Source organism: Sturnus vulgaris, chromosome 11 (genome assembly GCF_052056855.1).
Source record: "Sturnus vulgaris isolate bStuVul1 chromosome 11, bStuVul1.hap1, whole genome shotgun sequence".
Classification (NCBI taxonomy): domain Eukaryota; kingdom Metazoa; phylum Chordata; class Aves; order Passeriformes; family Sturnidae; genus Sturnus; species Sturnus vulgaris.
The window spans coordinates 15,759,121-15,782,598 of record NC_142253.1 but is presented as its reverse complement, the minus strand read 5'-3'; the positions used below and the strand labels follow the sequence as shown (position 1 = coordinate 15,782,598).

At 61.0% G+C, this 23,478-nt stretch overlaps 3 protein-coding genes across 4 annotated transcripts in view; 2 read left to right on the top strand and 1 right to left on the bottom strand.

Moving 5' to 3' along the window:
- CACNA2D2 (calcium voltage-gated channel auxiliary subunit alpha2delta 2) overlaps nucleotides 1-17,666 on the top strand; it is a 210,957-nt gene extending 193,291 nt beyond the window's left edge. The window contains exons 13-39 of one of the 2 annotated variants that reach the window (XM_088171602.1): nucleotides 275-353; nucleotides 524-573; nucleotides 1,385-1,474; nucleotides 1,766-1,834; nucleotides 2,252-2,326; nucleotides 2,802-2,876; nucleotides 3,048-3,119; nucleotides 3,402-3,473; nucleotides 3,650-3,711; nucleotides 5,405-5,481; nucleotides 6,681-6,701; nucleotides 8,976-9,036; nucleotides 11,387-11,484; nucleotides 11,685-11,775; nucleotides 11,907-11,969; nucleotides 12,073-12,176; nucleotides 12,260-12,358; nucleotides 12,450-12,544; nucleotides 12,782-12,829; nucleotides 13,183-13,254; nucleotides 13,417-13,569; nucleotides 13,687-13,739; nucleotides 13,844-13,899; nucleotides 13,986-14,109; nucleotides 14,653-14,762; nucleotides 14,966-15,054; nucleotides 15,645-17,666. In XM_088171602.1, coding sequence (XP_088027728.1) covers nucleotides 275-353; nucleotides 524-573; nucleotides 1,385-1,474; nucleotides 1,766-1,834; nucleotides 2,252-2,326; nucleotides 2,802-2,876; nucleotides 3,048-3,119; nucleotides 3,402-3,473; nucleotides 3,650-3,711; nucleotides 5,405-5,481; nucleotides 6,681-6,701; nucleotides 8,976-9,036; nucleotides 11,387-11,484; nucleotides 11,685-11,775; nucleotides 11,907-11,969; nucleotides 12,073-12,176; nucleotides 12,260-12,358; nucleotides 12,450-12,544; nucleotides 12,782-12,829; nucleotides 13,183-13,254; nucleotides 13,417-13,569; nucleotides 13,687-13,739; nucleotides 13,844-13,899; nucleotides 13,986-14,109; nucleotides 14,653-14,762; nucleotides 14,966-15,054; nucleotides 15,645-15,773 — 2,187 coding nt within the window. In that variant the 3' untranslated portion in view covers nucleotides 15,774-17,666. The remainder of the gene's footprint in view (nucleotides 1-274; nucleotides 354-523; nucleotides 574-1,384; nucleotides 1,475-1,765; nucleotides 1,835-2,251; nucleotides 2,327-2,801; nucleotides 2,877-3,047; nucleotides 3,120-3,401; nucleotides 3,474-3,649; nucleotides 3,712-5,404; nucleotides 5,482-6,680; nucleotides 6,702-8,975; nucleotides 9,037-11,386; nucleotides 11,485-11,684; nucleotides 11,776-11,906; nucleotides 11,970-12,072; nucleotides 12,177-12,259; nucleotides 12,359-12,449; nucleotides 12,545-12,781; nucleotides 12,830-13,182; nucleotides 13,255-13,416; nucleotides 13,570-13,686; nucleotides 13,740-13,843; nucleotides 13,900-13,985; nucleotides 14,110-14,652; nucleotides 14,763-14,965; nucleotides 15,055-15,644) is intronic. The other variant, XM_014869689.2, reaches the window with a different exon arrangement.
- A 707-nt stretch (nucleotides 17,667-18,373) lies between these two features.
- TMEM115 (transmembrane protein 115) lies at nucleotides 18,374-21,321 on the top strand. The gene is made up of 2 exons (XM_014869688.2): nucleotides 18,374-19,416; nucleotides 20,129-21,321. Exons 1-2 carry the CDS (start codon nucleotides 18,563-18,565, stop codon nucleotides 20,328-20,330), a joined length of 1,056 nt encoding a protein of 351 aa, XP_014725174.1. The 5' UTR covers nucleotides 18,374-18,562; the 3' UTR covers nucleotides 20,331-21,321.
- Nucleotides 21,322-21,506: 185 nt separating this feature from the next.
- On the bottom strand, nucleotides 21,507-23,460 carry CYB561D2 (cytochrome b561 family member D2). Its single transcript, XM_014869686.2, has 3 exons — nucleotides 23,289-23,460; nucleotides 23,176-23,213; nucleotides 21,507-22,910 (listed from the first exon to the last, which is right to left on the bottom strand). Exons 1-3 carry the CDS (start codon nucleotides 23,413-23,415, stop codon nucleotides 22,407-22,409), a joined length of 669 nt encoding a protein of 222 aa, XP_014725172.1. The 5' UTR covers nucleotides 23,416-23,460; the 3' UTR covers nucleotides 21,507-22,406.
- Nucleotides 23,461-23,478: the final 18 nt, after the last annotated feature.

Genomic DNA, 23,478 nt, shown 5'->3' with positions numbered 1-23,478 from the left:
AGTGATGCCCAAGAGCAAGGAGCACTGAGGTAGGTGGCTTGAGCCAACACAGTGATGCTGGAGGGCAGGACTGGCTGGGGCCAGGCAAGGCGACAGGGACAGGGACTTCCTTGCTGCCAGCACTTGCAGGAGTGTTCTGCCCACTTGTACACACTCTGTGGGCCATGGCAGGCAATGCCAGACTGTCCCTGGAGAGGTTGTCATTGGCTAGGAGCACCAGGTGTGGAAAACAAGGGTGCCCAGTGCATGGCCCTCAGTGCACGCTCTGCCACAGGTGCGGGTCTTCACTTTCTCCGTGGGGCAGCACAACTACGACGTGACCCCGCTGCAGTGGATGGCCTGTGCCAACAAAGGTGAGCAGGGCTGGCACCCAGCAGGCACGGGGGGCTGCAGGGCGCTGGGCTCACTCCAGTGTGTGTCACTACCAGCAAAGCACTGGCTGCAGCCCTGGAGGGATGGGCAGCAGGACAGCCAGACTGCTGGACAGCTGGATCTGCAGCTGCCTTTCTCTTTCTTTTCCAAGGTTACTACTTCGAAATCCCCTCCATCGGTGCCATCCGCATCAACACGCAGGTACAGCCCGGAGCCAGGCAGGCTGAGCCCTCGGGCTGCCCTGCCCGCGGGCCAGTTCAGGCAGCCCCAGCCCCTCTGGGGAGGGTCCACAGGCTGGCACTGAGTGTGGCAGCAAGCTGGGGAGCTGAACTGAGTCCTCAGCCAGGCCCTGCGCTATTGAAATAAGTAATTCCTCTTCTGCAGCTCCCCATGGACCTGCTGCCTTTTGAGTGACTAATTATGAAACATCAGGCGTTAATCAGCACTGAGCAGAGCTGAGTGCCGGCAGGGAGCAAGCGTGGGCAGGGCCAAGTCGTGTCTGCCCTGCACCTCCTCTCACTGCCTCTTTTCTGCCCCTTTTCTTTATGGGATATGTACGAGGTGCCATCAGGGCAGGTGATGTGGGTCCCCAAGCAGGGCATCCCCTCAGGGCAGGGCTGGCATTGTGGCACGGGGGGCTGGCTCCCTGCCCAGAGATCTTCCTTGGCAAGGTGAGACAGGAAAAGGGAAACCTTCCCCAGTAGAAGATGGTCCAGGCATGATGGAGCAATCCCAGCCCCGGGAATGGCTGGGGGCTGGTGCTCCCTGCCCTGCCTGTACATGGCCAGTGGTGAGCAGCCCCTTGTTTGCATCTTAATGGACCTGTAGCAGTCCCAGCTGGAGCCAGCCAGGTATTGGTGGCTGCCAAGCCCCCTCCCCTAGCTCAGCCTGCAGCTTGGAGGCCTCACCCATTAATATTCCTGGGGTGTGCTCAGGGACAAAGGTGTCACCAGGCTGGAGCAAGGAGACGTGGCTCCCATATTGTCCTTTCCCGTGTCCTGTGTCCCTGCAGGAGTACCTGGATGTGCTGGGCCGACCCATGGTTCTGGCTGGGAACCGAGCCAAGCAGGTCCAGTGGACCAATGTCTACCAGGATGCCCTGGTAAGGATTCCCAAGCCCTGGGGTGCAGGGAGACACCCCCCACCCCTGGGTGCCACACAGCCTCGAGGGTCATGTGGGTGGGGACTCCAGCCCCAGGGTGCAGTTGGGTACACTGACCCTGGGGTCCCACAGAGCTCCAGGGTGCAGGTGGCTGGAGACACCAGCCCCAGGGTCCTGCACAGGACATGCTCATCTCCCTTGTCAGGGGAGTAACCCAGCTCTGCTGCCCACCCCAGCGCTGGGTCCTGAGGCCGGTGAGTGGCCATGGGACATCATTCTGTACTTGTGCAGGGGCTGGGCCTGGTGGTGACAGGAACGCTGCCAGTGTTCAACCTGACGGAGGACAGCAGTGACAGGAAGGTAGGAGACTCTGCTGCCCCTGCCCTGGCTGCACTGGGAGCCCTGGTGTGGGGCCACTGTGGGGTGAGGAAGGTGCCCTGGTGATGTGTGCATGGCTGCAGGGGGGACACTGGCATCCCTGGGGTGCTGCCTGCTATGCACCACCTCCCTGCAGTGACACCAGGGGTGACTGCCATGCCCTTGGCTAGCTCTTACACTTCAATTGGGACAGCTGACAACTGCAAATCCCTGGGGGATGCAGTGTCCCGTGGGGGGCTCCTGGGGGGCTGGTGCATCCCACCCTGTGCCCCTGCAGTATCCAAATGTGACCCACACGTCCTCAGAAGAGGTTCATCCTGCTGTTTCCCTGTCCCTGGGCTGGTGGTGGCAGGTGACAGCCCTGGTCCCACCCACCCCCCTCCCTGCATTTCCTTGCAGAACCAGCTCATCCTGGGCGTGATGGGGATCGATGTGGCTCTCCATGACATCAAGAGGCTGACACCGCGTTACAACGTGCGTGGGGGCCCCTTCCCCTCTGTCCCTGCCCTGCACTGCCTATCCTGGTGTGGAATCCCTCTGATGCGAGCCCCAAGCTGTGCCCCAGCACTCCAGAGCACCTCCAGCAGCACTGGCACCTAGCAGGAGCCGTGGGTGCAGGCAGGGGCTGGGACAGGCAGGAGAGCAGGGATCAAAGCTTCATGGTGCTCTAGAACCCAGATCAGAGCCAAAACCCTTGTAGGGTCAGCAGGGAATAAACCTTACAGGCCTGGGAAAAGGAGCAGTGGGAAAAATCCAGAGCCAAACTCTCACCCCGGGAGTGAGAGATTCCTGATTGTCCTGAGAATAGAAGTAGAGGGATAGGACAGGCTGAGCCCTGGGGGTGATGTGGGGCGAGCTCTGCCTGCAAAGGTGAGGGTGGTCACACCAGCACAGCATGTCATGCCACAGAGCCTACCTGCTCAGCCTCACCCCTCCTGTCCTCCTGCAGCTGGGGGCCAATGGCTACGTCTTCGCCATCGACCTGAATGGCTACGTCCTGCTGCACCCCAACCTGCAGCCCCAGGTGAGGAGGAGCCCAAAGGGGCAGCAGCCATGGGGATTATCCAGGCCCTGAGGGACACACGGCTTCCCAGGGTCCTTAGGAGTTTATTGTGGGGTTTGTGATGAGTTAGTCTGGACTCAGCAGCAGCTGTGGGAGCCCTGAGCCCTTCCCTGGCTCTCTTTCTTCCTTCAGATCATCAATTTCCGTGAGCCAGTGACACTGGACTTCCTGGATGCTGAGCTGGAGGATGAAAACAAGGAGGAGGTGAGCAGACCAGGGGCTGGGGGCACAGGCTGGTCCCTTCATCTGCAGTTGCAAAGGACACTCAGCCCCTCCAGCCTGCCCTGGGGAGCATCTTATCCTCAGGGTCCTGGCACAGCTCCCATGGAGTCACAGTGGGGACAGGAGTTGGGTCACTGTCCCCTGGGTGCCAGCATGATGAACATCCCCAGGTTTATCACCTGGCTGCTCACCCATGGGTCCCCAGTGCCCACAAATGCATAGCTGGGCTCTTTGGCCCTCAGTTGCCTCCTGTGTGTCCCACAGATCCGGAGAAGCATGATTGATGGAAATGACGGGCAGAGGTTCATCAAGACCCTCATCAAGTCCCTGGACGAGGTAACACTTCAGGAAAAGGGGGTCACATCTGAAACTGTCACTGTGTTGAGCACCCAGAGCCAGCAGTGGTGATGAGGGGCTGTGTCTGGCACCGGACTGGGAGCGAGGGCCCTGTGGCACTGTGCCAGCAGAGTCCTGGCACTGCCCAGGCTTGACTGGCTCCCTCTGACCCACAGCAATACATCGACGAGGTGTTCCGGACCTACACGTGGGCTCCCATCAAAAGCACCAACTACAGGTGAGTGTCACTGCCAGGGCACCCAGACTGCCCTGCACTGGCTGGACCCATGCCAGTACAGGGCTGGGGGCTTGTGCCTGCAGCTCCCAAAGTCCCTGAGCCACCAGGGATGTGTCCCATGGCCTGTGAGGTTGCAAATGCACTGTCACATCATTGCACGCAGGCAATGTGCTGGAGGGCACTCCTGAAAGGGCTGCCTGCCTGTGTAGAGCCTGGACACAATCTCCAGGACTCCAGATAGGCTGCAGAGCTGGTGTGCAAGGGACCAGACAACTGACACCCCTGCCACCCCCTGTCTGCCCAGCCAGGGACTCATGCAGGTCCCTGCCTGCTCTAGGGTGGGTGACAGTGACATGTGCCCACCCTGCAGCACAGGCAGTGTCCTTAGAGCTAGAGGAGAGCAAAGTTCTGCATTTATCACCCAGTTTGCACCAGTTTGGACCAGCAGATGTGTAAGACCCTGACATTGTCATTTCTCAAGTCACACTGCCTTCCTCCTGGCAGGAGTCATGTGGGCTTCTGTTGCCCAGTGTGCCCCCCTCCTCACCACGCAGCTCAGGATGGGCTGGCAAGGGTCACAGCCACAATCCAGCACTTCCAGGTGCTCCCAGTGCAGTCCCAGTCATGTCCCCCATGATGTCACCTCTCTGGAGCCAAGCAGCACTGGTGAGGAGGGGACAATGACACAGGGTGACACATCTGTAGGATGAAAGCTCTGTGCTCCCAGGCCTCTGCTCTGTGGCAGGGATATTTCCTGTGTTTCCCTGGGATGCCATCAGCACGGGGTACCACCAACACTGAACAGAAAAAAGCCACCACTCTCTTCCTGACCCCTGTGGTTTAGAGTGCCACCACCTCTGCTGTGCTGGCTGCAGTGCCCAGACCGTGCTTGTGCTGCCAGCACAGACAGGGTTATCTGAAGGGGCAGTTTAGGGAGCAAGACCAGATCCAAGTGCTCTGGTGCAGGTGTTACATCTGATGAGAGTCAGGAATGTGGTCCTTGCTCACTTATTCCTGGCAACACCTGCCACAAACACTGTCACCAGAGGCCAGTGGCCACTGCAGCTGGCACCAAGGAGTCCAGTTCCCTCTGGCAGTGTGTCCTGTGGGTTAAGTAGCCCCAGCACACCTCCTGCTATCTCCTTTCCCACCCCTGTCCCACACCCTGCTTGTCATATTCCTGGCTGGCAGATTGCTCTCCTTCCTGGTTTAAGTGGCTCCTGGTGCCTGTATAATGGTTGTCATTGGTTTCTCCAGTCTGGGAAGGCTTTATCCCTTCATTCACGGGCTGTGTCTCTTCCTGCCTTCCTCCCTCACAGGGATGTCATGTTCCTCTTCCACATGCATCTCCCTTGGTTCCTGGGCTGACATATCCTGCCCATCTCAGCCCTGGGTAGGCAGATGTACCAACTTCTGAGCCCATGGGTGCCCCCAAAACAGTCCTGGGTGCTCTGGGAATGGCCTTGGATACCCCAAGATGACCCTGGGTGCTCTGGAGGTGACTTAGGACAGCACTGGCTGCAGTTCCTGGAGAGAAGGATGCAGCAGGCTGTGCAGGAGGCCAAGGGGCTGCTGCCTGCCATGGCCTGGGTCACGCTGCTGCTGGCAGGTGCCAGGCAGGGATTGAGAGCTGGCCAAGGATTCTGGGTGGGCGTAAAGCCTTACACCAGGTGTCTGCTCTCCCTCTCCACAGCCTGGGGCTGGTTCTGCCTCCCTACAGCACCTACTACATCCAGGCCAACCTCAGCGACCAGATCCTGCAAGTGAAGTGTAAGTAGCCCCTGGCTCTCCCTGCCACCCTCTTGCACTCCCCTTCACCCAACGCCAGCCCATGGCTGTCAGGGGGAGAAACACAAAGACTTGAGAAAAGTCATAGGGATCACTGTGAGAGGCAAAATAAAGAGAAAAACTAAAGCTAAGAGAGGCGTGAGTAGAGGTGAGCGCACGGAGGGAAAGCGAGCTGCCTGCCTGGGGTGCCCCGGGGGGCCGGGGTTTGGTCCTGATGCTTTGCACCCCAAAACCCCAGCCCGGGGCTGCAGGCAGGCGCTGCTGGTGCAGGCAGGGAGGTGCTGCCTGTTTGCCTCCCGGGGACGAGGGATGGCGCTGTAGCAGCCACTTACTCTGTGAGCCTGGGGAGGTTTGCATGGATCTCTTTAATTTCCTTTGGTTTATTACGATACTTTGGTTTCGGTTTAAGCCATTTATTCTTTTTATGAGTTTGGTTTCAGTTGGTTTCGATTTTTGTTTGGAATTAATCTGTGTACGTGTGTGTTAGCCTGGCCCCCCTTTCTCTCTCTTTCTCTTTCCCCTGATCCCCAAGCCTTTTCCCCACCTCAGGTCCATGCTGCTCCCAGGGACTCTCTCCCCCATGGGAGAACTGGACCCTTCCCCTCTCCCCTCTGGTTCCCCCTGTTTCTCCCCCTTGGCTGCCCCAGTGGCCCAACCCCAGCCCCACTCCAGATCCAGCCCCTGCCACCCCTCCATCCATGGGCAGGAGCCCTGTGTCCCTGTGGGGACGAGGCCAGGCTGTCCCCATCCCCGGGAGGGGGGATCCCTCCGTCCTCCCCAGCTCTGCCCACTGTGCCTTGCATGCCCCCTGACTCAGTGAGGACATTTTGATATCAAGACTGTTGCAACTGTTTGCTACTGATTCTCATTTTCCTTTGGAGTATTGAATATATATCTATATATTTCTCTAGTTATATCTTTGCATTTTTTTATTCTTATTTCACCGTGGCCTTTTTTTTCCCTTTTGTTACTGGGTTTTTCTTTTATTTTCTTCATGTCGTTTTTTGCAAGAGGTTTCCTTTTGGTATGATTATAATACACAATATTTTTATTCAAACGTCGATTGAATAAAATATTGTTTGTGCCCCCCTTCCCCCTTTCCACCCAACCCCTTTTTTTTTTTGTTTGTTGTTTTTTGTTTGTTGTTTTTCTTGCTTTCTCTCTATGGTGGATTCACACAGTACCAAACATCAAAATGAAGGGCAAGTATTTTCAGTCTCAGACCACTCACCTTCACCAACCCGTCCCCTGCCCCGTGTCCAGTCCCCCCCAGCCCCCTGCTTGCCCATCTCCCTGCCCGTTTGCCACGCCGAACCTGCAAACCGCCACCAACTCGCCCTTCCTCCCTTCTCCTTCTCCTCTTCCTCCTCCTCTCCTCCAATTCCCCCTTTATTTGAAAGCAACATGTCTTGTTCTGTTCATGAGAGCTTTGTCACGAAAATCCCCACTCCCTCCCTGCACATCACTCCCAAACCTGGTTTGATATCGTTCAAGAGCTGATCTCGTATGAAACTGCCGTTTTCGATCCACGAGGTTTTTTTGTAGCTAGTTGGATGCCCTGCTCTTTCTCCCCAATGCTGCCCCTTCTTGCTCCTCTTCTCCCGCTCGTCTCCTCTGACTCCTTCTCCCCCTCTCCTGGCTCCTCTGCTTCCTCCTCCCCAAGACAACTCAACCTGAAAGGGATAGGGCTGTGCAGGGAGCGGGGAGCTGTGGGGAGGGTGCCCAAAGGTGGCAGGGATGGAGAGCAGGTGGGGGGCCCAATGCACCACTGCCATCAGCCTCTGGGACAGGCTTTTTGGGGAAAGCCTACAAGTAGGAGCCCTCTGCAGAGATGGGATGGGACCACCTGGGGCAGTGCCTCCCAGGTGCACAGGTGACAGCGAGCCTGGCCCCAGGGGCACGCGGGATGGCTGAGCCCAGGGGTGCCACACTGCCTGCCCCCACAGCTGCTCGGTGGCCGTCCCCCCTGCCCTGGGGACCAGCACGGCATGGTACAGTGTACTGTACCACTGAAGGTACAGTGTCCTGGTGCTGTTTGTGCCCCTGGGAGCACAAGTTTGAGCCCAAAGTCCCACCAAGGCAGGCTGAGGTGCCAGAGTCGGTCTCCCCCTGCAGTGGAGCAGGACATCACCCATGTGACAAGATTTGGCCCACATTCTCTCAACGCCAGAGGAGCCTCCTGACCCACAGCTCCCACACAGCCCTACAGTGGGCCCCCACAGGGGACCCAAGGGACCCGCCACCACTCTGGATCTCACACAGCCCCCAGCACACGGCACCCACCAGCAGCCTGCCCGGCAACACTCCCTTCCTGGCACAGGCAGGGAAATGGCTGGGGGGGACACTACAGCACAGGAGGGGCCATGGGGCATAGGGCCAGGCAGGCAGGACAGTGGGGAGGTGGAAGTGTCACCCTCAGCCCTGTTCTATCAGCTTTGAGTTGCCTCCTCCCAGCGCCCCTGTGATGGCAATGCTGATGGACCAAGTACGAGTGTTTTGTACTCCTCTCCTCCTCCTCTTCCTCTTCCACTCATCGGCTTGTACCCAGCCCCTGCCTCCAGCCCTCAGAGAGCAACAGTCCAACCTCTGGCTGTGCCGTGCAATGCACCAGGAGCTGGCGGGAGGGCGAGGGCGTGGCGGTGCCCGTCGTGGGGGAGATGTTATCCCAAAGGTGTCCCATAGCATCCCTTCATACACCCCCCAACACAGCTCGCCCCTGCAAGCTGAGCCCTGCATCCTCTGTCTCTTCGGCCAGGGGCATTCCCAGAGACACCCCAAAGCTACTGGGCTGCACCCCCCTGTTAAAGCAGAGTGCGCTGGCGGGCAAGTGCGGATCCCCGTCCCCATTGGGGTACCACGCCCCGGGGAGGGAGGGGGCACCGGTGCCCGGCAGCGAAGCCCGTCAGCGCATTGCACGGCCCTGCAGCAGGGCGGGAGCCTCTGGTTGGACTGTCCTCGGCAAGGTTCCCCTCTGGCCATGTTGATGCCTGAAAACTCCCTTTATTTTTTTTCTCCTGACAACCGAGTGTTCTGGTGATCCTCCTCCGGCCAGGAGCACAGCATGTGGTTCCCTGCCCTCGCCCACCACCCTTCCCCCGAGAGAGAGACGTCCCCCCGCCCTCCCGAACATGCATATATATATATATACATGTGCGCACATATATATATGTGTGTGTGTCTGTGTGTCCCTGCGTACCGGCCGCGCCTACGCACCCGCGCGCCTTCAGAAAATTCGAGCCGAGATGGGCAAACCTCTCCTGATTTGGCTCTAACCTTCCTTCCCGTGCGGTGCCAGCAACAGCAGAACGGCCTTTTCCTTCCTCTCTTGTTACCAAGAGCAGCAAATGCCTTTCTCTTTTTTATTTTTTTTGTTCCCTCCCCTCTCTCTCTCTCTCTCTCTGTCCGTCTCTCTCCCTCCTGGCCCCCGGCGCCCCCGTCCCCGCTCCCCGCCGGATAACCTTCCCTTTCTGTTGCAGATTTTGAATACCTGCTGCCCAACAGCTTTGAGTCGGAGGGACATGTGTTCATTGCTCCCAGGTAGCTTTGCGTGTGCGCTTGCCGAGGTGTGCATCCGCCCCGGCCCCGCTGCCGACCCCACCATCGCCCCCATCCTCGCCTCATCGTGCCTTGTCCCCGCTCCCCGTGCCCTGTGGCTGTGTGTGTCGTGTGCCCGCTCGGCCGCGGGGCTGCCGCCGGGACCCCGGCCCCGCTGCGCCACCCGGTTGCATCCAGCACAGTATATATGCACCCGGTGCAGCCCGACCTCTGCGCGTGCATATATAGGTATAGTTTCTGAAAATCCCTGCCGAGCGAGGCGCCGGCGGCGGCATCATACAATCGTGCTGGCTGCGGGGGGTGAGGGGGAAGGAAGGGGAGGATTCGGCTCAAATTTGGGATGCCCAGGGGATTTGAGGACGTGAGGACAGTGTAGCGGCCCCTGGGCGGACAGATATGTCCCTTCCCCTGGGCCAGTCTTGTCACTTAGCAGGGATGAAGGGCCGTCCTTCAGTGGGGTGTTTGGGGAGCTCCATGGCTCCGCCAGCACCCGCCTGCTGGGGTGCTGCTGCTACAGTGCAATCTCTGACCAGCCCTAATTAACATCACCAGCTAATCACCTATCTGCTGATGGGTCGTTACAGCAGCTGGACACCCTGTTAGGGGATGTTTTGCCATTGCAGCTTTTGGGGATTGCAGTGGGTTGAGGTTCAGCACGGCCACCTGCGGGTACCCCCCAGCTTCCCGGTCCACAGCAGCAGTCACTGACACTAACTCTGGGTAGACCAGCCCAGAATGTAGAGTCACTGTACAGTCAGAATGTGCAGCCCTGGCTTTTTGGGGAGCTTAGACCCCAGGCCCTCTGCTGGGCAGTGGGGGTGAAGTCCAGGACACATAGGAACCAAAGTAGTGTGAATGAGAAACAGGGAAATTGTTATTGAAAATTGGCCTGTAAGCACACCGAGAGGATGGATAGGAAGGGGATGCCCGAGCCAAGGCCCCGGGAGTGGGTCTGCACCCACTGTGCTGCTCAGGCTGCAGTGATGGGCTCAGTGTCTGGGGTGGGGCTTTGCAGATGGTGCAGCTGGAGAAAACAGCGGGCTGTGGAAGTCAGGACCAGCCCTTAGGTATCCCCAGAGCAGCTCCATGAGCACCCTTGCTGCGGTGGGTGCTGCCCGGCTGGGCAGGGGCAGGGGCAGGGAGGGGCCGTGTGCCGGGGCGTGCCCGGCACCCAGGGCGACTGTATGATCTGCCGCCGGTGCTGCCGCGCCCATGGGCCACTGGAAATTTTCAGAAACCGTATATCCCCCGTTCCCCGTGGGTGTGTGAGTACCTGTATCTGCGTGTCGGTGGAGATATTTAGGTGGCTATTCACCCCCCAAACAGGGGTTGAGAGGCCAGGCCTAGCTGGGCAGGGTGCCTCACCTTTTTCAGCTGCCCTGTGGGCACGGTCCCTGCCACCCTTTGCTCCAACTTTTGTTCTCTTAACGAGCTTTTTGGCAGTCAGGAGCTTGGCGGAGGGGTTGTGAGTGGGGGAGCCCTGAGCATCCTGGCACTGTTCACAGCCACACTGCTGAGGATGGGAGGCTCTTGGCACAGTGGGGTGGCACTAACCTGTGCCACCCAGTCAGAGCCTTGTGGCGACCAACAGGCTACAGCTGTCCCTGGCATTGGTGGGGCTGGGACTCTGCACTCAGGGTGTTCCAGACTGAAGCAGGGACATGACACCCACTATACTACCTGTCCCGGGAGTGTCTCAGGGCCAGTGATGCCCATGGGCAAGCACCCACCTCCACCAGCTGGGGCTCAGCCTGTACCCAGCCATCTGTGCAAAGGGCACAGGTATGGCCTTGAGTGCCTGCCTGGTGCTGCCAGTGCAGCTGTGGAGAATCCCGAGGCAAATCCCTGCTGGCACCCACAATGGAGCCCCCAATCCCTGGGGTGCCTGAGGGGCAGGGCAGGGTGGATACAGCAGTGCCCACCTGGCCCCACAGGTAAGTACGGTGTCAGAGGCACCCAGTCCCACCAGTAGCCCCACCAGTATGGGGAGAGACGGACTCGGTGTTCTACCAGGATCCATCAAACCTTGCCCTGGCAGAGGTGACAGCACCTCAGTGCCTGTGGCAGTGACAGACCTGGTGACTGGTGTGACGCTTCTCTGGTGGCACTGCAGGCAGCAGGGGCTGGGTACCGGGCAGTCTGCAGAGATGTCCGCAGCCAGTTCCCCTGGTGGGGTGACACTCTCAGGAGAGGTGGCACGCCACCACCATTGTGTCCCTGTCAAGCCTGGGTGCTGGCAGCACAGCCAGCGTCCACCCCGCTGTCCCCGGGGGAGAACTGACCTTACCTTTTCCATCCCCACGAACGACAAACCTTGTCCCCCAAACCCCAGAGAGTATTGCAAAGACCTCGACTTGTCGGATAACAACACCGAATTCCTGGAAAACTTTATTGCCCTCATGGAAAAGGTGACCCCAGACTCCAAGCAGTGTGAGTAGCTGGGATGGCTGGTGGGGGGGCTGCTGAGGGGGTTGGGGGTGGACAGGGATTCAGGGGGAGATGGAGCAGGGGATAAACTGTGCTGGGATTGGGGTCCTGGGATCTGTTGCAGAGTGGGTGCTGGGGCAGGGCAGGGGACATGGGTGGCCTTCATGGGGTCAGCTCTCATCTCCTCCTCTCCATCTCCCAAGGCGACAACTTCCTCCTGCACAACCTGATCCTGGACACTGGTATCACACAGCAGCTGGTGGAGCAAGTCTGGAAAGACCAGGACCTCAACACGTAGGTGGAGGGGAGATAGCCCAGGGTGGCCAGCACTGTCTTGGGACAGATGAGGATTGGGATGGGCTGTGGAGGTGGGGGCAGAGCAGAACCCCACTGATGGCTGGTGTACCTGGCCCCTCTCCTTGCAGGTACAGCCTCTTGGCTGTCTTCGCAGCCACTGACGGGGGCATCACCCGTGTCTTCCCTAACAAGTGAGTGTCTACCCTGCACAGTGACCTGTCTGCTCCTGCTGGGCCACCTCTGGTGGGGCCAGAGATGACAGTGACAGTCATGGCTGTGGCTTCTCCCTGCCAGGGCCGCGGATGACTGGGAGGAGGAACCGGAGCCCTTCAATGCCAGCTTCTACCGGAGGAGCCTGGACAACAAGGGCTACATCTTCAAGCCGCCTTACCGGGATGGTGGGTGTCAGCTCAGGGTGACAGGGTGACCCAGGCTGCTGCTGGCTCTGTGTGTCTCCTGATGTCACCCCTGCCTTCCACAGCTGGCTACCGGGGGCTGGACCTGGAGAACAACACCATCGGGATCCTGGTGAGCACCGCTGTGGAGCTCAGCATCGAGGGCAAGTCTCTGAAGCCCGCAGGTAGGCAGGGAGCTGAGTGCCCTGGTGCCAGGCTGGGGGGTTCCTGCAACACCCCCGGGCTACAGCTCACCCTGTCTCCCCACTGCCCCAGTGGTGGGGGTTAAGCTGGACCTGGAGGCTTGGGCTGAGAAGTTCAAAGTGCTGGCGAGCAACCGGACAGACCGTGACCAGCTGGGCACCCGCCGGGTACGTCCTGGGGACTGGCACTGGGAAACGGGTGGCGACAGGACAGGGAGGGTGCTCTGCTTGCCGGAGGGCACTGCTGGGACATGGTGCCTGTGGTTGCAACAGGCTCGTTCCTCGGGGTACCTGTCCCTAGCTTCTGGGGACGCCACACTGCATGTCCCCTTCTGGCTGGGAGGACAGCTCTTGGGGGTATGACCATCCTGCTAACCTGTCCCTCTGCCTGCTTTTGGTTGACAGTGTGACCCCTCAAGCAGCTGTGAGATGGACTGTGAGGCCAACAACAAGGTGGGTGGTAGGCAGGGGTGGGGGTGTATGGAATGGCTGGGAGAGGTCCCTGTCCCCTGCTTACCCAGCCTGTGCACCCACCCTGTCCCCTGCTGCTCCCTAAGCTCAGCTCACCTTGCAGGGATAAAGGCCCATAGGGGGTTGCCCCATGGACTATGGATGCCCTGAAAGTTAAACTCCCAGGGTGGGTGGTGTCTCTTGCTCCCTACACCTAGCTAGGATGCTGGGATGCTTCTGAGGCTTGGGGACACTGCACTGGCCCCCCTGCCTGACAGCCTGCCACCCCCCACCCTGCTGGTCCTGCCTTGCCCTGGGCATGGCCGGGGTTGGATGACGCTGCTCTCCTTCCCCAGGACCTCATCTGTGTCCTCATTGATGATGGGGGCTTCCTGGTGCTCTCCAACCAGGAGGACCATTGGTACCAGGTGAGTGGTGCCCGCAGCTCTCCTGGGCATGGGCTGCCAGCGAGGTGCTGAGACCCTTGAGCTCATATCATGGGCGGTGTGGCACAGCCCCACTCCAGTCCTCTCCAGGGGAGTCCGGTGTCAAGGTGGCATTTGGGTGCAGATTCAGTGTCCCCATTTCAGGTGGGCAAGTTCTTCAGTGAAGTGGATGCAAACCTGATGTCTGCCCTCTACAACAACTCCTTCTACGCCCGCAAGGAGTCCTACGACTTCCAGTCCGTCTGTGCCCCCGAGGCCCCCAGCAACACGGGTGCAGCGCCCCGCGGCGTCTTCGTGGTGAGCACCCTCAGGGATGGTGCATTCCAGGTGGTCTGGTAGCTCAGGGACCGCTGAGTGTGTCCCCAGTGCCCCTCATGGGGACCTGCTGGCTCACTGCTCCCTCTTTGCCCACAGCCCACTGTAGCCGATCTCCTGAGCCTTGCCTGGTGGACCTCGGCCGCAGCCTGGTGAGTCCTGCCCTGTCCCCTCCCTGGGGCCATTCCCACTGGGGAGTGACTCCGGGGTCTCCTTGGGGCAGGACACCTGATGTGGCTACACTTTGCTTCCTCAGGTCCCTGTTCCAGCAGTTCCTGTACAGCCTCACCTACAGCAGCTGGTTCCAGACAGGTCAGTCCCTGGGGAGCTTTGAGCTGGGGGTGGGCAGGGGCTGGAGGGGTTGGTGGCCTTTGGCCCACAGCGCTGTGCTGGCACAGAGGAGGTGGTGGGGGACGGCATGGAGGCCAGGGAGACGAGCTGCATCATGAAGCAGACCCAGTATTACTTCAGCACCGTCAACGCCACCTACAACGCCATCATCGACTGCGGCAACTGCTCCAGGTGGGTCCATCCCCGCTGTCCCACCCCTGGGCAGGGCTGGGAACACCCCCGAGGCTGCCTTTGCCAAGATCCCCGTGCCTGTGTGGGGGCAATAGGAGATGCTGTGCAGCATTTAGGGGGACTCTGATACCCGGAGGAGGGGACAGAGAGGAACAGTCGTGACCCCCATGGGCTGTGAGTGATGCGTCCCCACGGATCCTCTGCGTGGAGCCAAGCCCTGGAAGCCCAGGAAGTGCTGAGTCCCTGGGCAGTCCCTGAGCGTGGGGATGGGGAAGGAGGTGGAGATGAGGATGGGGATGGAGACCAGGGCAGGGAATGGGGATAGGGGTAAGGTTGGGAATGCAGACAGGCATGAGGTTAGGGATAGGGATGAAGTTGGGGACAGGGATGGGGAGGAGAAGAGGGACGGTCATGAAATTGGGTCTGGGGAGATGCTGTTGTCTCAGCCTCTCCAGAGCCCCACACACCAGCAGGGCTGGCACTGGCAGCTGGGGGGGATTAGGGCACAGAGTAAGTGGGGTCCCACTGCCTTTGCACCCCCAGGCTCTTCCATGCACAGAGACTGGCCAACACCAACCTGCTCTTCGTGGTGGCTGACAAGCCCCTCTGCAGCCAGTGTGAGTCTGTCAAGCTGCTGCAGGCAGAGGTAAGAGGTATCCTTTGATGTCTCAGCTGCATCCCACTGGGATGTGGTGGCAGCGGGGTGAGGGGACACAAGGGTCTGTGGGACAGGCAGGGGGGCAAGGACCTGTAGAGTTCGGCAGGGGTAGAGGGAGCTGGCCTGTGGACAAAGGGGCTGGGGGTGCTCTACAAGCCCCCACTGCCCTTTTCCTGGTGGTTTCCTTGACCTGCAAAGCCCCCCCGAGGGACCCCAACCAGTGTGAGCTGGTGGACAGACCCCGCTACCGGAAAGGCCCCCACATCTGCTTCGACTACAATGCAACAGTACGTGGGATGTGGGAGGAGCAGGGGAGGGGCAGGGCTGGGGCTGGCCCCGGGAAGGGATGGGGGCAGTGGCTATCCTCTGGTGGGGGGAGCAGAGCCATGGGGGGAGCTCCCCTGGGGGAAATTTGGGCAGTGGGTTCCCCCTGGGCAGGGGAATGGAGCCGGGGGGGATCCCAGGGGAGCAGAGCTGAGAGGTTCACCCCTGAGGAGGAAATGCCAAGGTGAATATCCATCCCCCTGGGGGGAGCAGAGCCATGAGGGAATCCCCGGGGGTGTAGTGCTGTGGGGGGACCCCCCTGATGGGGGTTTGGAGCCCTGGGAGGATGGGGAGGAGGGTTCAGGAGCCCTGGGGTATTCCCTGGGGAGATGACAGCTATGAGGGGTCCCCAGGTGAGCAATGGCACGGAGGGAGAAAGAGCAGAGCCACGGAGGTCCCCGGGAGAGCAGCACCAGGGGGGCTGTGCTGTGGGGCAGGAGGCTCTCAGGGCTGCAGGAAGGTGGCAAATGCCCCTGCCAGTGCACTGGGTGCCCCTGGGGTGCCGGGGCACTGCTGGGGGTGCCCCATGTCCCCTCTTTCTTCACCCACTCAGGAAGATACCTCAGACTGCGGCCGAGGGGCTTCCTTCTCCCCCTCCCTGGGGGTCCTGCTCTCGCTGCAGCTGCTGCTCCTTTACTCCAGCACCAGCCGGCACCCACTGCCCCCGGCCGCCTGCCTTTAGCCCCCTGGCTGCCCCCGCCAGCTCTCTTTTCTTTCCATTTCCATCTCCATGCCCGTCCCCGGCCCGGTGGAGCGGGAGCGATGTCTCCTCCGCCGCCTCGGGGACCCCCACGGTGCCGCCCCGCTCTCCCCGCCGGCCGCAGCCAAAGAAGAGTCGGGGTGCGGGCAGGGGCTCCCCGGCAGAGCGGGGACCGGGAGGGTGTCCCGGCGTCGCGCCCTCCCGGCCACTCGGACTTGGAAAAGAGGCGTCGGTGTCCTCCGCCTGCGACCCCCCCATCCACCTCGCCTATTTTTTTAGCCTGAAGATTTTAAAGCCGATCTTTCTACATCGAGTTTCCAACATTTTCACCTGGAGACCGGCGGGGTTTAATGTCAGCAACGAGGACACATGGGAAAAACAAAAAAAAAAAAAAAAAAAAAAAAAAGAAAAAAGAAAAAAAAAGGGGGGGGAGGGGGAAGGAAAAAAAAAAAAAAAAGAAAGAAAGAAAGAAAGGACTTGACTGTACGGGTCAGTATCATTTGTTCTAGCGGTACCGGCCCCAGGGCGTGTGGGGCGGCTCCAGCATCCCTGCGGGCTCATCCCCGCGGGCTGGGGCTGGGAGCGGGCAGGGACAGGGGCGGGCACAGTGGCCTTTGCCTGCGCCGGGCACGGTGGAGTCCCGGTCCCTGCGCGGGGCACAGATACTGGAGTGAAAAGGAGGGGGGAAAATGTATTTTGTTTGTTTTCCGTTCTGCAGATCACTGTGAATCCTGCCCGCTCAGCCCTGCCCCCTCACCCCCAGCCCTGCCCGGACCCCCTTGCCCTGCCAAAGAATCCGCACTGGCCGGGGCCCCGTGCTGCTTGTCCCCTGGGGGACATGCCCTGTGTCCCCGAGGGGGTCAGGCCGCACATCCCCGAGTGCCAAGCGGAGCGGGAGGTGCCACGTGTCCCCAGAAGGGCCGTGCCAGGCCCCTGTGCCCGTCCCTCGGGGTGCTGCTGCCCGGGGACACGCAGCGCTGGGGGGGTGGCAGGTGCCCCCCGAGGGGCTGGGGGCCACGCCGAGGCGCTCAGGCGGCGATGTTGTCCCCCCAGTCAATCCACTGGGTGCCAAGGAGGGGGACAGCGTGGCTGCTCAGCCCTGGCGCCCCACAGACCCCACTGCACCCCACAAAGCCAGCCAGGAGAGGTGCCGCGGGGCTGGAGGGGCCCAGAGCAGGGTGATAGCTGTGACACCCCGGGGTGCCACACCCGCCTCCCCCGCTGCTCCCGGCAGTGCCGGGGGTCCCTGGGCAGCCTTGGGGACCGTCACTCCCCCGGGGCACCCCGCTCAGAGCCACCCCATCAAACGGGTCCAGGGGAGCCCCCTCGGCATGGCCACCCCGGGGGGACTGGGGAGGGCGCCAGGCGGTAATTAGTGCTGGGGTTAATTAATGGTCATTCTGCTTGTAGCTTTTTCAGTGTGTGTTTGGTTACTGTCTCTGGGAACCGTGTTTGAACAGATGGCTCTGTGTTACCGGGAGTGTGTGTACTTCTGTAGTCTAGTTAGGTGCTCTGCCAGAAAACCACCACTATACATACCTATAAATATATACATATATAGTCTATTTTAAGTTAAAAACCAATGAGACGAAGGGGCGGTGTGGACCCGGGCCCCCCATCCCGCCGGGATCACCTGCTCTGTCCCCACCCAAAAGCTTCTCTCTGCTCATTCAAAGGTTTTTAATTGATTTCCTTTAATTTATTTTTAATTTCTTTGGGTTTCATTTTTTTTTGTACAGAAGAGTTGGAAAACTAAAAAAAAAAACAACAAAAAGACAATTTGTAAGATATCGTGCGTGTGACTCCTTGTAAAATATTTTCAAATGGTTTATTACAGAGACTCAGTTATTAAATAATGTTCATATTTTCACTTCACAGGCGGTGGCTGCGTCATTGCCCGGGGACACATTGGGGGGGGCACAGCATATGGGGGGGTGGGGGTACAGGATATTGGGGTGCTCCTGCCAGGTGGGACAGTCACCTCACACCTGCTGCACCTCTGGGGGGCAGGGACAGGGGACAGGCAGGGACACCGCAGAGCCTCACACGCTGCACAGGAGGGGCTGCAGCACAGCAGTGGCTCAGCCCCTCCATCTCACTGGGTCCCTGTGTCACTCCTCCCACGCCCCGCTCCATGCCCGTGTCCTCGTGCCGGTGTCCCCGCACCCATGTCCCACTCGGGGTCAATGTCCCCGAGTGCCCCCCGTGTCCAGCCCACCCGTGTCTATATCCCCATTTCCCAGGGTCTCCCCATGTACGCATTCCCATGACTGTGTCCTTCGTGCCCTATAGCCGTGTTCTGCCACCCCTCTCCGCCACGTCCCGCAATGTCCCCCTGTATCTGCCCCCATTCGTGTTGCTCTTTTGTCCCATGTCGTCCCGTTTCGGTGTCCTCCCATATCCCTGTCCCCTCTCCGTGTCCGTGTTTCGCCCCTGTCCCCCGTCCGTGTGTCCCGCGCCGCTCCGCGTTGCCAACGTGGCTGGACTACAAGTCCCGACGTTCCCCGCGGCGCCCTGGTCCTGTCCGCGCAGCAGCTCCGCCCCGGCGCCCCCGTTCCGCGCATGCGCAGCGGCGCTGTTTGTCCGCGCCCGGCCTAGCCCAGCAGAGGGTCCGAGCGCGGCCTGGCCCGAGGCGGCGGCAGAGGGAGGGACAGGGACCGGGACCAGGGCCGGGGCCGGCCGGGGGCTGCGCGGGGCCCGGCGCGGGGAGGCGGGCGGGTGGGGCCAGGCAGCCCCCGCGGGGCCGCCCCGTCCCGCCCGCGGGGCCGAAGATGCGGCGGTACCTGCCGGTGGCCCGGCAACACTTCCTGGCGGCGCTGGCCGGCACCAGCGTGGTGGTGAAGTCGCTGAGCGCCGCCGTGGTGCTGCTGTATCTGCTCTCCTTCGGGCTGGACACGGCCTACGGGCTGGGGGTGACTCCCGGCTACCTCCTGCCCCCCAACTTCTGGGTGTGGACTCTGCTGACGCATGGGCTGGTGGAGGAGCGCGCCTGGGGGCTGGCGGCCAGCCTGGCCACGCTGGGGGCGGCCGGGCGGCTGCTGGAGCCCCTCTGGGGTGCGCTGGAGCTCCTCGTCTTTTTCGCCGTGGTGAACATCTCCGTGGGGCTCCTGGCGGCCCTCTCCTACTTCCTCACCTATGTTGCCTCCTTCCACCTCGACTATCTGTTCGCCGTCCGCATCCACGGCGGGCTGGGCTTCCTCGGGGGGGTCTTGGTGGCCCTCAAGCAGACAATGGGGGACAGCACCGTACTGAAGGTGCCTCAGGTCAGAATGAAGGCTGTCCCCATGCTCCTGCTCCTCGTCCTGGCTCTGCTGCGGCTCGCTGCCCTCGTCGAGAGCAATGTACTGGCCTCGTATGGCTTCGGGCTCCTCTCCAGCTGGGTCTATCTCCGCTTCTACCAGCGGCACAGTAGAGGCCGCGGAGACATGAGCGACCACTTCGCCTTCGCCACTTTCTTCCCCGAGATCCTGCAGCCCGTGGTGGGTCTGGTGGCCAACGTGGTGCACAGCGTGCTGGTGAAGGTGCGGTTGTGCCGCAAGACCGTCAAGCGCTACGACGTGGGTGCCCCATCCTCCATCACCATCAGCCTGCCGGGGACGGATCCCCAGGATGCCGAGAGGAGAAGGTACCCCCTGCCCATGGGGATCGTGTTTAGGGACAGCGAGGGTGGGGTTTAAAACCCAAACAAGGAGGAGGGGGAAGATTTAGGTGCAGGGGCTCAGGAAGGGCCTTCTCCATGTGGTCTGCTGGAGGCTGCCCTGCCACGGAGGTGGTGAGGAGCATTTCAGGGAGCTAGTGGGACATTATCCTGCTTTTCCAGATGTGGAGCAGCAATGGAAAGGCAGGGGAGATCCTGGGAAAGGGGCAGACAGGGTTAGGGGGTCCCTGCAGAAGAAAGGGGGGAGAGCCTGGGGTGGTGACAACCCCTGCTCGTGGCAGCCTTCCACCAGTTCACCCTGGTCCAGGGGAGGGCAGTGAGTCAGCCCCACACCTCCAGCACAGCCAGCACTGGCATTCCTGACAACTGGCAGGAGGGTTTGGACAGGGTGCTGGCGCTCCCTTTTCCCTGCCCTGTTTTATACCTTTATTCCTCATTCCCGGAGCTGCCCTCGTGCTGACAGCCTCTAATTGCACCGCGTAGCATGCAAACTCTGTGTGAGTAGTCTGGGAGCCGGAGAGGATTTCTGTGGAGCAGTCCTAGGCGCTCCAGATCTTCTCCAGCACTACTGAATCCACCCTTTCCTGCTGGAAAGAAGCCAGGGACTGACTTGCACAGTGCCCCATGGGGAAGAGCTGTTGACCCGGGGTTAACCTGCCCACGTGCCCTTGTCCTGCAGGCAGCTGGCCCTGAAGGCTTTGAACGAGCGGCTGAAGCGAGTGGAGGACCAGTCAGCCTGGCCCAGCATGGAGGATGATGAGGAAGAGGCAGCAGCAGCAAAGGCCGACAGCCCACTGCTGCCTGAGCCTGGCGTGGCCGGGAAGAGCCCCAGCCAGGAGTCCAACCTCATCAGCTTCCAGGACGCCCCGGCCCAGCTGTGACCGGCCCCCTTCCCGCCCTGTCTCCGTTGGAGAGCTGCTAATCCCCCTCGTGTCCCCCACGGCCGGGAGCGGGGACTCCTCCCGCGGCACAGGCAGGGGGGTACCTCATTCCAACGCTTCGCTGCTGCTCGAGGCCAGCACCAGGCACCCGGGACAGTGACACTGCCACCACCGTGAGGACAGGAATTCCTGGAGCCACTCCCCTCAGCGCGGGGCAGGCCGTGGAGTCGGTGCAGGCAGCGGGGGCTGTTCTGGGAGAGGGACACGGGGCTGATCCCTGCCCCAAGCTGCTGTGCTGGCCCTCGTGGGATTGAAGTCAGCTTCTCCTCTGTGCCAGGGCTTGGCCAGAGCACTCAACACTTATTTTCTCCTTTGTGAAGGTAGTTTCATCCCTAACTGAGGCAATGGGAAGGCTGATGGTTCCTCTTACGAATGCCTTTCCCGTGGGGAGCCTCCCCCCGCCCCAGCAGGAGCTTGCCAGCACCAGTGAGAAGTTTGTTGGGTAGGAGGGGACAGGACACCGGGCAGGAAGAGACCACCCAGCCCCTCACTGGTGGTGCTCCAGCACTGCCAGCTCCAGGCTTTGTGCGGTGGGGGTTCTCTGCTTCCTCTCCTGCCCCCTCCCCCTGCGAGGAGCTGCTGCCCGTGGCTGCTCCCTGCCTAATCCGTTTACCAGATTACACTAGAAGCTGGAATTAATTTTACAATTGGGGCTCTAGCTGCTTCCTCTGGCAGCAGGTTTGTTTTCCTGCAGGTAGAATATGGGCTCCCGCTTTCTTTTCCCTCCCTCTGTGTTGATGGGTTTTTTTTCCTGGATGGAGAGGATGCTCCCTGCAACAGCTTCCACAGCTCCTGATCCCGTGGGCAATTCCCAGCCCAGGATGTGGATCAGTAGTGTCATGATTATTTTTTTAAAGGACCACACGAGAAGGTTTTGTCAAACGGGAAGAACACAGACATTTGGGTATCAATAAAGAGTTCTTTGAAAGCATTGGCTCCTGCAGCAGAGCATGGGCAGGGTGGGGGGCCCGGCCCAGAGCAGCCCCTGGGGGCTCTTGTCAGGAGGCTGGGGAGGGGTTTCTTCCCAGGTGCTCCCAGCAGGAGGTAGGAATCTGCAGGGGAAGATGTCTGCCTGCACCCCAAAAGTCATCCCACCCAAGGAGTAAAGAGGGCTTGTTGCACTCTAGCTGCCTGAAATTTTTATTGAATAAAAGCTCTAGATACAGAGGAATTTTTCAGCCTGGGGGCCGCTCCCAGCTCTCCAGCCCTGCCGGGAGCAGGATGCGTGCTGGAAGGAAGACTGTTGTGCCAGCAAGGAGGTTTCTTCCTGCCTTCCCAAGGGTTCATCACCCAGGTCTGTGCCTCCCCCCATGCTCACGCTGTTCCCTAGGACTTGCTGACTGCAGGTTCACAGCCCGGCTCAGTAATTTGCTCTGTAAACTGACCCCACCCCACCAGGCCGAGTCCAGCCCGCAGAGGAGGGGTTTGTGCGTGGCAGTGGGTGCCCAGACCCAGGGCCTTGGGGCAGAGCTGCCTGCTCTGATCCCAGGGAGTGCCTGTGCCATGGGGACACACGTGCTGCTGTACCGTTGCTCGGGTGCCACCACCCTGCCCCAGCCCTGCCACGGCTGAAGCCACAACCGTGCCCTGTGCTTTCCTGGCCAAACTGCCCCCGTGGCAGGAGAGGCTGTGTGGTGCCTGCTGCAGTCTCCCAGGAGAGAGGGGACTCCCTGCCCTCACCAGGATGGCTCCTGTCCTGCCCACTCCAAAGCAGCCCCGTGTGGGAAGGGAAAAGGAGCAGGAATCCTGAGTGAGCCCTCCATTTCTCAGCACTGAGCACCAAGCTGCAGGGACCGGCAGCTTTACCTGTGCTGGGGAACATTCCCAACGAGGCAGGGGTGAGGTGTCACATCACAGCTGCTCCTCAGGGACAAGACACTACAGACAATCCAGGACTAAGGAAAGACGAGTAGGTAGAAACAAAGTTCCAAGGAGATCCTGTGCGAGCAGAGGGGCTGCCAACTCTCCAAGGGGAGACCCAGCTCGCTCTGGGAAGTTCAGGTCAGCACTAAGCCCTCAGTGCTGGCTCCGTTTGCGGTACAGGTACGCATTGCTCACCTGGTTCATGATAACCAGGCTGGTGACAAGGGGACACAGCATGGCGAGGTACCACGAGGCACCAGTCACCGTGGTGGTGAACCAGAGGGAGCACATGCCCAACATCAGGCTGGCACAGCCCAGCAGGTAGCCCACCAGCCCTGAGGTTGCGTGGTACAGCTTCAGCTTGGCCAGAGTCCAGCTCTTCATCAGCTTGGGGTAGAGCAGGAGCACGCCCCCGGCGCACTGCCCGCCGGCATACAGCACGGCCAGCAGCCCCGTCAGCCCGTGCCAGGTGACAAAGTGGCCCTTGCCGTTCAGGTGCTTGTTGTAGGTAATGATTCCCAGCCCCAGGAGAGCGCAGAGCAGGGCGAGCAGCTGCAGGGCCCAGTGCGCCCGCACTCGGATTTTGCGGGAGAAGGAGCGCAGCAGCGAGGTCTCCGGGGAGAAGATCAGCAGCGCTTCCGTCATCAGGAACGAGAACTAGGGGGCAGAGGGCAGCGGGATTGGCACCGGCCAAACGCCCCTGCGCCGCGGCTCCCGGGACTGGGCACCCACCGCCCGGGGATACCGGGGCTCGGCACCCACCGCCCGGGGGCTACCGGGGCTGGGCACCCACCGCCCGGGGTCTCAGCCTCCCACTACCCGGGGGCTATCGGGGCTGGGCACCCACCACCCAGGGACTCCGCCGGCACGGCCCCTGCCTGTCCCACGGCAGCGGCGCGGTGACCGGGGCGGCGGCACTTACCGCGAGGGCCATGAGCAGCGGGTGCCAGGAGAAGAGACCTGGAAGGGAAGCACAGGGTGAGGTGAGGTGAGACATCCGGCCCTCCCCGCGCCCCCGGCGCCATCGGCACTCACTGGATCCGGGCCGCGCCAGCACGGCCACGGCGGCAGGGAACCCCAGCGCCACGAGGTGCGCGGCGGCGCCGGAGGCCACGCGCAGAGAGCGGTACAGGCGGGACTCGGTTTCGGCCGTCAGGGCCATGTTGCCCGGGCGGGCGGAACCGCCGCCGCCGACATGGCCGGGCCGCGGTGCGGGCTCCGATTG